This window comes from Macaca mulatta, chromosome 5 (assembly GCF_049350105.2).
Source record: "Macaca mulatta isolate MMU2019108-1 chromosome 5, T2T-MMU8v2.0, whole genome shotgun sequence".
Classification (NCBI taxonomy): domain Eukaryota; kingdom Metazoa; phylum Chordata; class Mammalia; order Primates; family Cercopithecidae; genus Macaca; species Macaca mulatta.
Window position 1 is genome coordinate 25,436,662 of NC_133410.1, and position 16,490 is coordinate 25,453,151.

Sequence of the window (16,490 nt, forward strand, 5' to 3'; positions counted from 1 at the left end):
ATAAGGCAAATCTAGCAAAAAGTTTGTATAACAACAAATGGAAATGTAAAATCAGTGACCAAATCTGTGATAAAATTTTATTTTGTTAAGCACAAACTTGGAAATCAGAAATTTTCCCTTTTGATAATATATTATAATTTTAGGTACCATCTGGCCTTTTGTTTTGTTTTGTTTTGAGAGACAAAGTCTGGCTTTATCACCCAGGCTGGAGCGCAGTGGTGTGATCTTGGCTCACTGCAACCTCTGCGTCCCGGGTTCAAGCCAGCCTCCCACCTCAGCCTCCTGAGTAGCCGGGACTACAGGTGCACATGACCATGCCTGGCTAATTGTATATTTTTTGTAGAGACAGAATTTCCCCATGTTGTCCAGGCTAGCCTTGAACTCCTAAGCTCAAGTGATCCCCCTGCCTCGGCCTCCCAAAGTGCTGGGATTACAGGCAAGAGCCACCACGCCTTGCCTTGCGAATGCTTTTTAAAATGGTTTTTTCTCCATTTCTCCTTTAAATAATATTCAAGTTAGGAAAATTTTAGTATCTCTTATTTTATTTGATGAAAAATATTTTAACATTTTTTCTCTCCACTGGTGTGTAGAGAGTTCAAAATCGGGCAGATTTTATTCCTTTAAAAAAAATCTTTGAAATCTGTTATACACTATTCTTACTCCAAATTAAGCAATATTGAAAAAGCATCCTGTTGTGAAGGTCATCTTTTAGATAGTATCAACCAGGATTAAAAATAGGAGAACCAAGATGGTGACCTGCCTTTGATTGTCAACACCTCATACTGTTTTATGTTCTCAAATTCCTCTAGTCCCAAATTTTTCTGTACATGAGATGTAATACCTTAAGTAGCAAAATGGCTTATTTGTACAATAACCTTTTAAGCTAATAGAACACAGATGTGTTGATGACCCATTGCTGTCAATGTAATGGCCTATGCCTATTTGGGAGTGGGAGGCGGGGAGGGGAAAACCAAGAGCTGGTCAGAATTTGAAAGGATATGTCTCATAGCTGTGTGACAGGATTTGAAGCAATTTACCTACTTATCTACAAAAAACTGGAATTTTGGGACATTTTTACTTCTCTCATAAAAAGAGAGGATTGAAGGGAGATTTGTAGGTGTTTCCCTAGGAACAGGACCTGTACTGTTGTTTGGCTTTGGTCACTGATAGATGTAGACACTTAGTATAGCAGCCTCAATGTTTTAGTGTATTACAAGGGCACCAGGAATTTTTTGACTATTGATAGTATCCCTAGATTGTCATTTTCAAAACTGGCCCTCAGGCAAACAGTAGTTCTCAGAAAGCTTCCTTGGGGGAAAAACAAGGAGATCTTAGTCAGGTCTAATAGCTTGGAAAACAAAGCCTACAAATATCCCTCTCTTGAAGATTTTGCTTACGGTTCTGAGTAGTCCTGCCATTAATTGGTTTCACTTTATTTTATCTGATTTCACTGAAGCATCTTTGATTGAGACCCGCCTCTTTGTAAACCATAACTATTGTGGAGCTCACTTTGAGAAGAAGTGTCTGAGACAGTGTAAAAGGCGAGACTGCCAGAATCTGACAAAAATAGGGCAGTTCTTCGAGGTTTTGTGGGGGTGCATATAAATCTGGATGCCTTTTGGCAGCATCCAGAAGTAGATGTGAGAAGAGTTGAGCTGAGCTTTCTGAACTGTCAGTTGTCCATAAGTCCAGTTTTGAGGAAGAATTTTATAAAAAATCTTGATTGAATGTCAGCCATGTAATATACTTAATTGATTTAATCAGAATTCTGTTTTGGAACTTTTCTTTAAAAACTTTACTTTTAAAAATTGTCTGCAGGGATCAACAAACATTTTCTGTAGCATCAAGTAGTATATATTTTAGGCTTTGAGGGCCACATACTGTCTCTGTTGCATATTATTAGTCTCTGTTTTGTAACTCTTTTTTGTTGTTGTTGTTTTTTGAGACAGAGTCTCGCTCTGTCGCCCAGGCTAGAGTGCAGTGGCATGATCTCAGCTCATTGCAACCTCCACCTCCCAGGTTCACGCGATTCTCATGCCTCAGCCTCCTGAGTAGCTGGAATTACAGGCGTGTGCTACTGCGCCCAGCTAATTTTTCGTATTTTTAGTAGAGACGGGGTTTCACTGTGTTAGCCAGGATGGTCTCAATCTCCTGACCTCATGATCCGCCTGCCTCAGCCTCCCAAAGTGCTGGGATTACAGGCGGGAGCCACCTCGCCCAGCCTGTCTTTCAGAATTCTGTGTGTTATATACTTCAACTGCTTAGAAGTATTCAGTTTATAGACACTAGGTTTTTTTGCAGTGCATCTTTACATTTTCTTCTTGGCTTTTTTTGTTTTAACAGACTTAGTAATTAAAAACTTCCCTTTGTATCCAAAATTTTAAAAATCCTGTAAAGAGACAAACTTTTCTGCCATAACCTTAGTTATTCCCACCACCACCCCTTTTCCTTAATAGCCAAGAAGCATGACTATATTCGTTGTGCTTCCTTCCCTCCCTTTCATTTTGTAGCTTGCTTCAGTGGTATTGCCTCACCACCAACTCACTGAGAAAATTGTAATTAAGCTGTTCCATTTATGAACTAATTGTCAAATTTGTGAAGAGTTTCTAATTTTTATCTTTCTTGACTGTTCTGTAATATTTAATACCATTGATTATGTTCCCTTAACTGAAGTTGTCTTTTACCTTTACGCGGGGACCAGGTTTTTCTCATTATTTGCAGACTCCCATTGCCTCCATTGGCATAACTAGTAAAAGCAGATCCATTGGTAACAGCAGCACATGAGCTTATCTTACTATTCATGGATGTTTCAATTTAGCATTCTCTTTGTGGTTTCTTCCTTTCTTTCTCTCTCTCTTTCTTTCTTTCTTTCTTTCTTTCTTTCTTTCTTTCTTTCTTTCTTTCTTTCTTTCTTTCTCTTTTCTTTTCTTTTCTTTTTTGCTGTGTAAAAAAAGTTTGAATTTTATAAAGCAAACCACAGTAAAAAAAATTGATGAAGGTAATCACAGATTAAACATATTGAACCAGAATGGCATTTGCCATAATGTCATAAGTTAATGTTAGTAAAATTATTTTTGATAAAAATAAAATCTCCTTTTTTTTTTTGTTTTTGGTTTGAGACGGAGTCTCGCTGTGTCGCCTAGGTGGTGCAGTCTTGGCTCACTGCGATCTCCGCAAGCAATTCCCTGCCTCCCGAGTAGCTGAGACTACAGACATGTGCCACCATGCCTGGCTGATTTTTGTATTTTTTGTAGATAGGTGGTTTCACTATGTTGGCCAGGCTGGCCTCAAACTCCTGCGCTCAAGTGATTCGCCCACCTCAGCCTCCCAAAGTGCTGCAATTACAGGTGTGATCCAATTGCTTTTCACTTAGAATGAAAATTTTATGTGGAATCATTAAATGAAATTAGTAAACAATAGACTTCAAAATTTACATTATGTTTTAAAGTATTCAAAAAAGTTCAGTATAAAACATAATAATTATATGGTCAAGGATTCTTCAGCACCCATAATATGTTTTTCCAATAATAAATTTTTCAGTATTTTTTTATTAAAAAAAAAACCTGGATGATTGTGATATCTTACCACTGAAATTTTTTTCGGTTTATCCCAGTAGTTTTCAATCCATGTGACCATCTCACTCCATCCTCTTTCTTGACATTTGGCACCACCTGGAGACATTTTTGGTTGTCATAATTCAAGGAAGGGCGCTACTGGCACCTGCAGGGTAAAAGCTAGTGATGCTGCTACATATTCCTACAATGCACAGCGCAGTCTCTCCACAGCAGAAAATGATTTTGCCCAGGATGTCAACAGGGCTGAGGTAGAAATCCTATTTATTGACACAGCCTTAGTCTATTTGGATGAAAAGCATATGGGCTATTATTTGACAGGCTTTACTATTTATTGTGCTTCTTTAGAGTATACCGTCTTTTTTTATGGCTCCTTAAGGTGCAGAAAGTCAATGATCAAGTTTTAATTGCCAGAGAACATAATTTTTAATGTTTAATATTCTGTTTAATAAAGCAAAATTTATTTTTACTGTTGAAAGAAGCTATTTGGCAAATTACTCTTACAGGACAACTATTGTTCATGATTACCTTGAGGCTCTAGTTACTTTTTCAGGAATTTGTATTCTAAATATGAAAGAAAAGACAAGGAAAACCAGAGCTGTCACCCTGCATTCATCATAAGCATCGTGAGTTCTTAGAACTATGAACAGTTACATCCAGTAGTAGAAGCCAGCAAAATGCCCAGTGCCTAGAATACAGTGGGCTTTCGATAAATCTTCAGTGGGAAGATGGATAGTTGTGCAGTTTACCTGGTGTACTTACAAAATTTGTGTTTTGCACATTGGTTCAGATGCCTGATCATTCATTCCTAGGTCATTTTCAACTTGGCTCTCAAAGCCTCAGTGCAAGTCCCATTTTCCCTCCCTCTGCACTTTGTGTACTATTGAAGGTTGAAGTCTTTCTAAGGAAATAATATTAATAATTAGAGGCTACTGACACTTGCTTTCTGTCAGTTTGTGGGACTAACTTACTTTAAAGTGTCCCCCCCACCCCCAATATGAGGTATTACTGTCTTTACCTTACAGGTGAGAAAACTCAGGCTTAGTGAGACAGACCCTTAGTAACAGACCCTGATCTATTTCACACCAGAGCTATACCCCTAACCACTAATAGTGTAATTTTGTCCTCACAAGCTAGACTACCTAGATTTGAATCCTCGCTCTTCAGTATCATCTTGGGAAAGTGACTTAACCTCTACCCAGTTTCTGAAATGTACGTAATAGTGTGTTACCCTCAAGGTTGTTGGTTATGTTAATACATGCTTAGAAGAGTACTGGTAGAGTGATTTTTTAATTTTAGCTCGTTTAATGATTATAATTAAAATCTTTGTAGAAAGCATTTGTGACTGCCTTGGATATTATCAAATACCAAGTTTGTGTCCTGATTTACCTGAGTTGTCATGAAAGGGATAGAAATGTAAAGTATGAATCTTGCCCTTATTTGGGAAGACAAGAAAAATAAGCATGAAACCTGACAAACACAATGCAGTTACTGCTAAATAATGTAATAGAGACTACAAATGCAAATAGAATTTGGTATCCAGAAATACACTTAATGGCTTAAAATTATTCAAATATATAGTAGCCCTTCAAGTTTTGTGCTGAGAAATTTTGTGCTGGTTTTGTCAGGATATTGGCCTTCTCTTGGCTTTGCTTTTTTTTTTTTTCTTTTTTTTTGAGACAGAGTTTCACTCTCGTTGCCCAGGCTGGAGTGCAGTGGTGCAATCGGCTCACTGCAACCTCTGCCTTCTGGGTTCAAACGATTCTCCTGCCTCAGCCTCCCTAGTAGCTGGGATTACAGGCATGTACCACCGTGCCTGGCTAATTTTGTATTTTTAGTAGAGACAGGGTGTCTCCATGTTGGTCAGGCTGGTCTCAAATTCCCAATCTCAGGTGATCTGCCTGCCTCAGCCTCCCAAATTGCTGGGATTGCAGGCGTGAGCCACTGCACCCAACCTGCTTTTGTTTTCTTTTTCACCCTGAACTCTATGTTCAGTCACCTGACTTTGTAGCACCTCAAATCCCTCATCATTGTTACACTCTCCAGGCTGCATCTCTAGTACCCAGCAGGTTTGAGAGTATGGTCTCCCTATTCCCTTCCTTGGAATGTTAGTGGGAATTGACATCATTCTTTTTGGATTCCAACATTAGCTGGTCCTTTGATACCAATCTTCAGTTGTTTTATTTGTCCATAGTTAGCTTCCTTTTCCATACCCTGGAAGGTATTTCCAGTATTTACAGCTGTTTTCTTATCCATTAGACATCATGATGGCCTCTCATTTTACGAATAAAATAGAGACTTTCAGACTTAACTCCTGCTTATGTCCTTCGCCCAGCTGGCATCTGTTAGACTTCTTGCTGAAATTAAAGTGACCTTGACTTCTGCAACATCTCACCTTTGATTGCTCCCTTCTTTCGAGGTTGTGTCTTTCTACAGCACCTGAGTCTGATTTCAGTTCTTCCTGTTATCAGTTCTCAGTTTCCTTTAATACATTTTCTTCTTGACTCTCCTGTCAATGTGTTTTTGTTCCGGGGGAGTACATTTACTTCCATGGTTTTGTTTGCCAATTACATACTAGTGAACTCCACCTTTTCAGCCCAGACCTCTCTCTTGAACTATGCATAGATACTTCCAACAACCTACTGAATACTTTCAACTCGGAGGTCCCAGGGGCACTTCAGAGTTGACTTTTGTCAGCAAAACCTAATAATATATACCCACTTCTCCCAAAACAAAAAAAATAGTTATTTTTCCTGTTCCCTACTGTCTTCTGTTACCTTCTTCTTAGTGTGAGAGCCTTTTTATGTTTGTCTTGTCCCTCTGCTTTTGAATCCTTTCTCTAAAAATAACTAAAAAGTAAAATTAATTATGTATTTTTAAAAAACCTTAATAAGACCTCTCATTGCCTTTAGTTTAGATTGAAAATTCAGTTTCTACAGTATTGATTTTCTATAATGGGCTGGAGAGAAAATTGACTGGTGATCTTGTCCCAGTTCACAAAAGGGATGGATTTTTTTTTTTTTTTCATTTTGAGTTTTTCTCTGGATCTTACTACATGCTACCACTTTTTTTATACTTAAAGGTTTAATCATAATGAATAACCATATAACAATACTTCCCCTAAAAGTACGTCAAATAATTTTCCAAGAGTTTTTTTTTAAAACTTTGATTTTAGGTTCAGGGTTACATATGAAGGGTTGTTACATAGGTAAACTCGTGCCATGGGGGTTTGTTGATTATTTCATCACCCTGGTATTAAGCCCAGTACCCAATAGTTATTTTTTCTGCTCCTTTCCCTCCTCCCAAGCTCCACCCTCAAGTAGACTCCAGTGTCTGTCGTTTCCTTCTTTGTCTTCATAAGTTCTCATCATTTAATTCCCACTTGTGAGAACATGTGATATTTGGTTTTCTGTTCCTGTGTTAGTTTGCTAAGGAAGATTGCCCCCAGCTTCATTTGTGTTCCCACAGAAGACATGATCTCATTCTTTTTTATGGCTGCATAATATTCCATGGTGTGTATGTACCACACTTTATCCAGTCTGTCACTGATGGGTGTTTATGCTGATTCCATGTCATTGCTATTGTGAATAGTGCTACAGTGAACATTCGTGTGCATGTGACTTTATGGTAGAATGATTTATATTCCTCTGGGTATATATCCAGTAATGGGATTGCTGGGTGGAATGGTAGTTCTGTTTTTAGCTCTTTGAGGAATTGCCATACAACTTTCCACAACAGTTGAACTAAATTACACTACCACCAACAGTGTATAAATGTTCTCTTTTCTCTGCAACCTCTCCAGCATCTGCTATTTTTTGGCTTTTTAATAATAGCCATTCTGACTGATGTGAGATGGTGTCTCATTGTGATTTTGATTTGCATTTCTCCAGTGATCAGTAATATTGAGCTTTTTTTCATACGCTTGTTGACCACATGTATGTCTTCTTTTGGAAAGTGTTCATGTTCTTTGCCTACTTTTTAATGGGTTTTTTTTTTCCCCTGTAAATTTGTTTGTTCCTTATAGATGCTGGATATTAGACCTTTATCAGATGCATAGTTTGCACGTGTTTCCTCCCCATTCTGTAGATTGTCTGTTTACTCCATTGATAGTTTCTTTTGCTATGCAGAGACGTATTACTACTTTTATCATCACCTGTTACGGGGTAATATTTGAAATAGTGTAAACTTTTATACTTAGTATTTAAGTATACAAATGTCCAATTTTCAAAGCCTTTCATAGTTGACTCTGTCATTGTCAACCTTATTCACTGCCATGCTCACCTTAGAATCTTGCAAATTTGTTTGAATTCCCGACTGCCACTATTCACTATAAGAACTTGGGCATGACAATCAACATGGTGTTAGCAGTATATCAGTACTTAACTTTTTGCATTATGAGGATTAAATAAAATAATGGAGTTAAAGTGCTTAACTCAAGGCCTGGCACATAGGAAACATTCAAGAAACATTAGCTGCTCTTGTTTTACTGTTGTGACTGCCTTACTCCTTAGCCTGAATGTGCAGTTATCGATGCCTTCGTTCACACTATTTTCAGGCCCTGGAGCACCTTATGCTTTCCTCCTCCCACTTCCTGTGTCTACTTCTCTCTCAGGATTAGGGCTTCTAAAAACTTTTCCCAGCATGTAGTCCTTTACCATCCACCCTTGTCTTTACATAGGCATTCCCTTATTGGTGCTTTTTGTACATATTTCTACTTGGATTATTGCATTTCATTACAATTTGGACTTTGAGTTCCTTTTCAGTGGTAGGGATTAGTTCTCAGTCTATTTATATCCTGGTATTACTGCCCTGCCTTGGAGCTAACAGGTTTTTTCAGTTGGTAAAAATAAATGCTGTTATCTAGGTTATCTCATTTAATCCCCTCAGCCACCCTGTGGTAGGGAGGTGTTATTATCTTCCGTTTCCAGTTAGGGAATCAGGCTGGTTGAGGTTAAATGATTTGCCCCAGGCTACTTAGTATGTAAGTGCTGTAAACCTAGAAATCCTAATATTTAATAACTTATTACTATTGTATAGCTACCCTCTTATACCTGATATTTGTCTTTATAGTATGAGTAGAATAACATTGAAGTTTGGGCTGTGTAAGACATCTCAAGAATTGGGATTCTGCTTATTCAGAATTGTTATAGTTTCATCTGTGTAGAACTTGCTTTCTTTTTACTATATAATATTGCTTAGCAAAACAATTGAGTATGTAAATACATTTAAGATATTGAACTTTGTATCGACCATTTGCTCAAATATGTAGAGTTGTTTTTACTTGAAAGAATTAACATTATATTTTTTTCAAAATTCAGATTTTCATTGATTTCAATTAGCCTTTATTAAATTTTATTTATTTAATATCCTTGAGATAATTATGTATTCGTATGTGAACGATAGGCCTTTCTTGGTCCCTATAGAATTGTCATTTTAGGATCATGTAATAACAAATTTGGATGACCTAAGGATTTGTTACAGCTTTTGTATTCAGTGAAAAACATTGCTTCTGAGAGCTGGGGTAGGGAAACTGAGGAGGGGAACTACATTATTAAACTACAAAATTACTGCATTTTATTAACTTCATAATATTTTAAAGCCACATTAGCAGTGTATATGTTGATTCTAGTTATTCTGGAAGGTGTAATTGTGGTTTGAGTTACATCATAAATTCTAAAGAATGCAAGACAGTTTCTTATTTTTAAAGAACAAGGAATAGAATTGAAAATGAGCAGTGTTTAGTATCATTGTATAATCTTCCAGTTTAATTTATGGATTTACTTTGCTTTATTGTTTTTGTTTTTAAGGTTTGCTTATTTAAAAAATATTTATAAGCATTCCTCTCATTACAGAGCATAGTAATGAAGGAAGATTTCATCACGAATTTCACCTCTGTAACAGTAATATTTATATTTGATTTTAGGGAAGCTATGCGAAATTATTTAAAAGAGCGAGGAGATCAAACAGTACTTATTCTTCATGCAAAAGTTGCACAGAAGTCATATGGAAATGAAAAAAGGTAAGATTATTGTTTTTCTGGTGGATAGTTAATTGTAGTTACCACATGAATTTGCCAATTATATATTAATATATGTGTCAAAGGATGGTTTCTATTACTGGGTTCATTTGCTAGTACAAAATAAAAAATAGGGGATTTGTCTCCTCAAGGGGAGAAACAAAGTGAATTGTAGTATACTGTTAGGAATAGATAATTGGTGCCATGAAGAAAAGTCAGCATGGAGACAGAGGACCTCTCAGCAAGGCAATCTTTATTTTCTGCAGAAAAGGTGCCCCTTGCAGATGGAGTAATGGAGAGAGCACACTTAACCAAGGGAAAGCAGACATATTTGTCCCTTATGCATTTGGGTCATCCTTACCTCTGTGTCCTGCATCCATTGGCTGGAGCTGGACCTCACAGTCTTAAATTGATACCCGATTTGCTAATAACATAAAACTTTCCTAAATAGGTAAGTACAAGCAAGAACAAAGAAGAGAGGAAGTTGCTTACAAAAGGTTTAAGAAAGCAATAACATTTCCGAATAAGGAAGAGGCATAAAGCTATGCGCTAAGACTTGTCTGGGCCTGCCCAGACATGCCTAAGTAAACCAAAGCGACTAATTGGGGTAAAGTGTAAGAACTAATAGTTGATAGGAGGCTTTAGAGTAAGAAGCTATTATTTCTAGTGTCTATTATTTTATTTTTAAACCAAGACGAGCTTTGAAGAGGAACTTTTCTACTTTCTACACATACTCAAGCCAGAAGGAGAATTTAATAAAGGTCATCTTGTTAATAAATCCCTGATCTTACAAAATCAAATAATCCACAATTTTTCTTTTGGGCTACATAATATTTCCCAAATACTTATGTGATACATTAGGTCATTCACAGCGAAGCTTTCTCTTTGGTGGAAAATGTAGTTTTTTACACAAATGTGACCCCAAAAGTACCGTTTTGAAAAGGAAAAGGCTAAACAAGCTCTTGATCCTAAAACTGTCTTGAGCTTAGGTTAATTGAGCTATGGAGTGATTATAAGGAAAATCCTGGCCCTCTCTCTTGATCCTATTCTTGTTTGGGTTGCTATTAAGAAGAAACAGCAAAACTGGGTTCATACTCTCATACTGGTTGAATGTGGACTCAACAGAAATTACCTATAAAGTAGATTAACCAAAATTAAATTACAACAAGGTGATTTAAAAATATTTCTCGTGGTATTCTATAAATGTCAGCATTTTTTATGTTTAATTGGGGACTTTCATTGTTTCTTCACTTGGTTCCTGAAATTTTCTTGTGAATAGTTTCTTGAGTCTGTCTTTCAAACAGCATTTTTTGGTTAAGCATTTCATGGAAAAAGCCTGCTTATGGAGAAAGATCAAAGGTTTTTAATTGGCTAGAAAGGTACCCAACTGAAGAGAGAAGGAATGAAAACTAAGGTTTTGGGGTTGTTGTGAAAGGAATGAGTAGAATTCTTAGAGATTGTGACATAAAGGAAACCTCAGCTTATGCTTAAGAGAAGGGAAATGTAATATGTATGTGATTAGATTAATTTACATGTTAAAAGAGAATTAGGAAGTCCCTTTTTAGGAAGTTCCTGGAAGCTGACTAGATCTGAGCTGAAAAGAAGGGTAAAGCGTTTTTTTTTTTGTTTTTTTTTTTTTTTTGAGAGACAGGGTCTCACTCTGTTGCCCTGACTGGAGTGCAGTGGTATGATTTTTGCTTACTGGGCTCAGGTGATCCTCCCACCTCAGCCACCTGAGTAGCTGGGACTACAGGCACTCACCACCATGGCCGGCTAATTTTTGTATTTTTTATAGAGACAGGGTTTCACTATGCTGTCCAGGATGATCCCAAACTCCTGGGCTCAAGTGATCCGCCCTCCTCTGCCTCCCAAAGGATTAGAGGCATGAGACGCCGTGCTTGGCCAAGAAGGTAAAGCTATTTAATTGGTAGTTTTATCCTCAAAGATGAACAAGTGAAAACAGTATTTAAGATTCATACTGCCAGGTATTGTTATTCAGGCTTACTAAATTTATGATTATTTTATCTTACTTTACTAAAACAACTTAAACACTGATTTAGGGTTAAATATGGGAAGAAGTTGGTATCTGTAGTTTGGGACACAGCATACCAACTCAAATTAGTGGTCCTTTTTTTCCCCACGAAGTTGATACTAGAAATTCAGTATTTCTTTTTCATTAATGAAATATAGTGTGTGTTTATAGCAAGTTTTCTGCTTTTTAAGCAAAACAGAAAAAGTCAACACCCATCATTATGGAAGAAGAATCTAAAAGTGCTTTATAAATATTTTAAAGTTGTAATCCTCATAACAATTTTGTAAAGTAGTCATGTTATGATCCAAATTCTGTGGGCAAAGAATCTAAAAATCAGAGATTTTAAATGTGTCCAGGTTGACATTAGTTAGGAATCTGTGGAGCTAGGGTTGGAACTCTTGACGGCCTAATTTTAAATATTTACCCTTTTTACTACCCTAATTGCCATACCATTCCATTTGCGTTTGAGTGTTGGTTATCTAGAGCAGGGACTAAGGAGGAAAAGATCCTCTGAGTACTTAAACTTTGTAAACTTAACTTTGCTTAAGACTAACTCTTTTACCATTACCTAGGTGAGACTGGGCTAGTTCTAATTGAATTGTGAATAGATGCATGTTTATCATATAGCTTCAAACTTGGGCAAGCTGCTTTTCTTTTCTCTGGATTTTTGAAGATGCGTTTTAGTACAATTGAATTCACTTATTCTTTATTTCTGGTTGGCTATTTGGCTATTATGTGCCAGGTTTTATGCAAAAGGATCTTTACTAGGAGTTTTAAAAGTCACTATGTCATTTAATACCGGGATGTGTAACTGAGGCCCAATGGAGATAACAAAAGGGGAAGAGCTATTTAGAAAATTATGTTAAAATCCAGATAAGGTTCCTGTTTGTTAGTTACTGCTAACTAATACGGCTGGGTGCGGTGGCTCATGCCTGTAATCCCAGCACTTTGGAAGGCCAAGGTGAGAGGATCACCTGAGGTTAGGAGTTCGAGACCAGCCTGCCGACATGGTGAAACCCTGTCTCTATTAAAAATACAAAAATTAGCCAGGTGTGGTGGCAGGCGCCTGTAATCCTAGCTACTGTGGAGGCTGAGGCAGGAGAATCGCTTGAACCTAGGAGGCGGAGGTTGCACTGATCCGAGATAGTGCCACTGCACTCCAGCCTGGGTGGCAGAGTGAGACTCTGTCTCAAAACAAACAAACAAACAAAATGCATATAGAGCTGTAGTGGTTTATCGAGTTAAAACGGAAAATTTAGCCTTATCTTTTATTGTAGTAGCTTTTATATTTTTTCTTCTTTTTTTTCTTTTTTTTTTTTTGAGATGGAGTCTCACCTTGTTGCCCAGACTGGAGTGCAATGGCACAATCTTGGCTCACTGCAACCTCTGCCTCCCAGGTTCAAATGATTCTCCTGCCTCAGCCTCCCGAGTAGCTGGGATTACAGGCACCCACCACCATGCACAGCTACTTTTTGTATTTTTAGTAGAGACGGGCTTTCACCATGTTGACCAGGCTGGTCTCGAACTCTTGACCTTGTGATCTGCCCGCCTCTGCCTCCCAAAGTACTGGGATTACAGGCGTGAGCCACCGCACCCGTCCTGTTTTCAATTTCTCTGTATTGTTTGGGCATGGCCTAGTTGGTCTAAAACCCAGTCAAAAGAAAGCTTGAACAATCTAAACTTTGAAGTCCTCTAAAAAATGAATAAAAATGATGAAAAGGCCAGAGTACTACTTTCCTATATTTTCACTGATTTGTATTGTTAAAAATTTCAAAGTAGACGTGCATTACTTTATAATAAAGGGGAAACCCATTAAATGTACTTAAAAAACAGGTGTTAGTATTAAGGGATTGCTAATGCTAGTCTAGCCCTCTGGATGTCTAGCAAACTCCCCTGGATTCAGAAAAGAGTTCTGGGCTCTTACTTGGTGGTGGAGTGCATAGTGGGAAGAGGAAGATCTGCCTTCTTTCTTGCTGATCCAGGTTCAGGCCTTTTTGAAGAGTTGCAAAGGCACAAGGCGTGAGGTTACCTGGGGGCATGATCACAGTCCTCTTGGCTGTGTCTTTTTGGCATATAAAATAACTCCAGTGAGTGATGCTTAAAAATACTTGGTTAGGAAATTTTATCCCCAAATTTTAAATTGTTCTTGATGTTAAATATGGTGCCTAATAACTAATATTTATTTGCATGGCACATCTAGTACCCTATTTATATTAGTGATGAGTTTCTCATTAAGTAAGGTCTTAGGTTAAAAAATAAACTTTTTAAAAGATTATTTTATCTAGAGGAAATGTTAATATGTCAAATGACATATTAACATTGTTAATAACAAATGTTAATATGTCATTTGACATATTAACATTCAGCTTTCTTGAAGGCAGTAATTAAGCAGCAGTATGATGCTATTGAAACAATTAACAGTAAAGCCATTTAGACTGATTCTGAAGTCATATTGAGATTTGTGTTAATTGGCCAATTGTGGTATGCAGAAAGTTCCTAAATACGGTCCTTGTGAACTGAATAATCATCAAAGGTTAGTAATGATTCTGCAAAGGTAGCAAGATAATGCAAATGTCATGAGTTTGGATTCTGTTTAACCGAATTTATATATTGGGACAGATAAAAAGCCTTCTTTGAATCTGTAAGGCAGTTTTCAGACATCATCTCAAGATTTGAGGAAATAGGTGTTGAAACAGTCTCTGAAAATAAAGACAGCTATGACAGGAATAAAATTTTAAATGTGTGCATATCGCCACCAAGTGGCAGGGAAAGTATTGTTTGTCAGTTGATAGAGCTGCTGGGAAAGATGAGAAAATAGAGGCAATGTGTTTTATAGGGTATCTTTTTGTAGCAGCAGTTAAACTCTGTAAGCTAACCACTTACTGGTCAAACTTTTCACTGAATGTTTGATACATATTGACCAACTGCCCAAATTTTTAAAAAATCGTCAGTTTCACACACCTGGCCTAAAATACACCACCTAAGATATATTTTAGGCCAGGTGCAGTGGCTTGTACCTGTAATCCCAATACTTTGAGAGACCAAGACAGGAGAATCCCTTGAGACCAGGAGTTCAAGACCAACCTGGGCAACATAGTGAAAGTCTGACTCTATCTTTAAAATTAAATAAATAAATAAGTAAATAAATAAAATAAAGATGTATTTGAGTTTTCTTCTGTTAATTTGGTGGCCTTTTATTTTTACCCCACTCCCTTTGGTTTCTTTTGCTTGTATTCTTGCCCTTTTTTTGTATATATGCTGACATTTATTCAATCACTGTATTGTTACTGAAGTCTGGGCAACAACTTGATTTGTTTGCCGTATTTTAGGGGATGATGATATTGGGATGTTTAAGTTATGATTTTATCAGCAATATAGAAATAATTTCAATGTTTAGATTATTTTGGATTTGCTACTTTCTTCCATCATGGCTTTTTGAAATAATTTAGAGTTGATTTTTTTTTTTTTAAAGACTCAGAGACTATTGAAAAGTCTTCATTTTTCTTATATTTATTACATGATTGGAAAGCACTTTCTTTTTTTCTTTTTTTTTTTTTTTTTTTTTTTGAGACGGAGTCTCGCTCTGTAGCCCAGGCTGGAGTGCAGTGGCCAGATCTCAGCTCACTGCAAGCTCCGCCTCCCGGGTTCACGCCATTCTCCTGCCTCAGCCTCCCGAGTAGCTGGGACTACAGGCGCCCACCACCTCGCCCGGCTAGTTTTTTTGTATTTTTTTAGTAGAGACGGGGTTTCACCGTGTTAGCCAGGATGGTCTCGATCTCCTGACCTCGTGATCCACCCGTCTCGGCCTCCCAAAGTGCTGGGATTACAGGCTTGAGCCACCGCGCCCGGCTGGAAAGCACTTTCAAGATAGACCCTTGGTCATTGTTTTGAATAGAGAATTTTTTGTCAACCTGAATTTTACCGTTTCATGCATTTTGTCACAGTACTTTTGAGAAAACTAGCACTACTCATTCTTTTATCATTTTAGCTCTCTTTATATTTTTCAGATGTGAAATTAAGAAGTACCACTTATGATAACTCATTGAGATTTGACTACTGTATTTGGCATACAGGTTGTGCATTCCCAATCCAAAAATTCGAAGTGCTCCAAAATCTGAAAACCCTGAGTGCCAACATGACCCTGTAAGAGTCTTCCTCTGTCATCTAGGCTGGAGTACAGTGGCACTATCTTGGCTCGCTGCAACCCCTACCTACCGGGTTCAAGCAATTCTCGTGCCTCAGCCTCCTGAGTAACTGGTACTACAGGCATGCACCACCATGCCTGGCTAATTTTTGTAATTTTAGTAGAGACAGTGTTTCGCCATGTTGGCCAGTCTGGTCTTGAACTCCTGGCCTCAAGTGATCCGCCCGCCTTGGCCTCCCAAAGTGCTAGAATTACAGGCGAGAGTCACTGCACCCAGCCTGGAGCATTTTAGATTTGGGGTGTTCAACCACTAAGAATAAATGCAAACAATCCAAGATCTGGGAAAAAAAAATTGACAACACTATTGGTCCCAAGCATTTTAGATAAGGAATACACAACCTGTACTAAAACACAGCTCTTTGAGTTTTATAGCTGATACACCAATTTACTAAGGAGTCCTAACATCAGTGTTCAATAGAAAACTAACAGGAGTTGTGTTTCCAAAACTGATGCCTTCTCAACCTCCTGAGAGTGTGCCAGCCTAGGTATTTGACTCTGTGCCATAGTAAGCATTGGGTAACTCCCAGCATTATAAGCCAGAAAGCTCCCCTTTGTAGACTTGAACTGAACCCACTCCAAAACTAGCCCAGTTAATCCAGGCTTCCCTCCAAACTTAGAGTGACCTGGAACTGGGCCCACTACCTTGGCTGTGACCTTTATATCCTT

General features: G+C 37.7%; 1 protein-coding gene across 11 annotated transcripts in view; it reads left to right on the plus strand.

Moving 5' to 3' along the window:
- RBPJ (recombination signal binding protein for immunoglobulin kappa J region) overlaps nt 1–16,490 on the plus strand; it is a 270,633-nt gene that overhangs the window by 232,750 nt on the left and 21,393 nt on the right. For all 11 annotated transcript variants that reach the window (XM_015138101.3, XM_078001481.1, XM_078001484.1 and 8 more), the window contains 1 exon segment: nt 9,496–9,591. In XM_015138101.3, the coding sequence (XP_014993587.1) occupies nt 9,496–9,591 (96 nt within the window).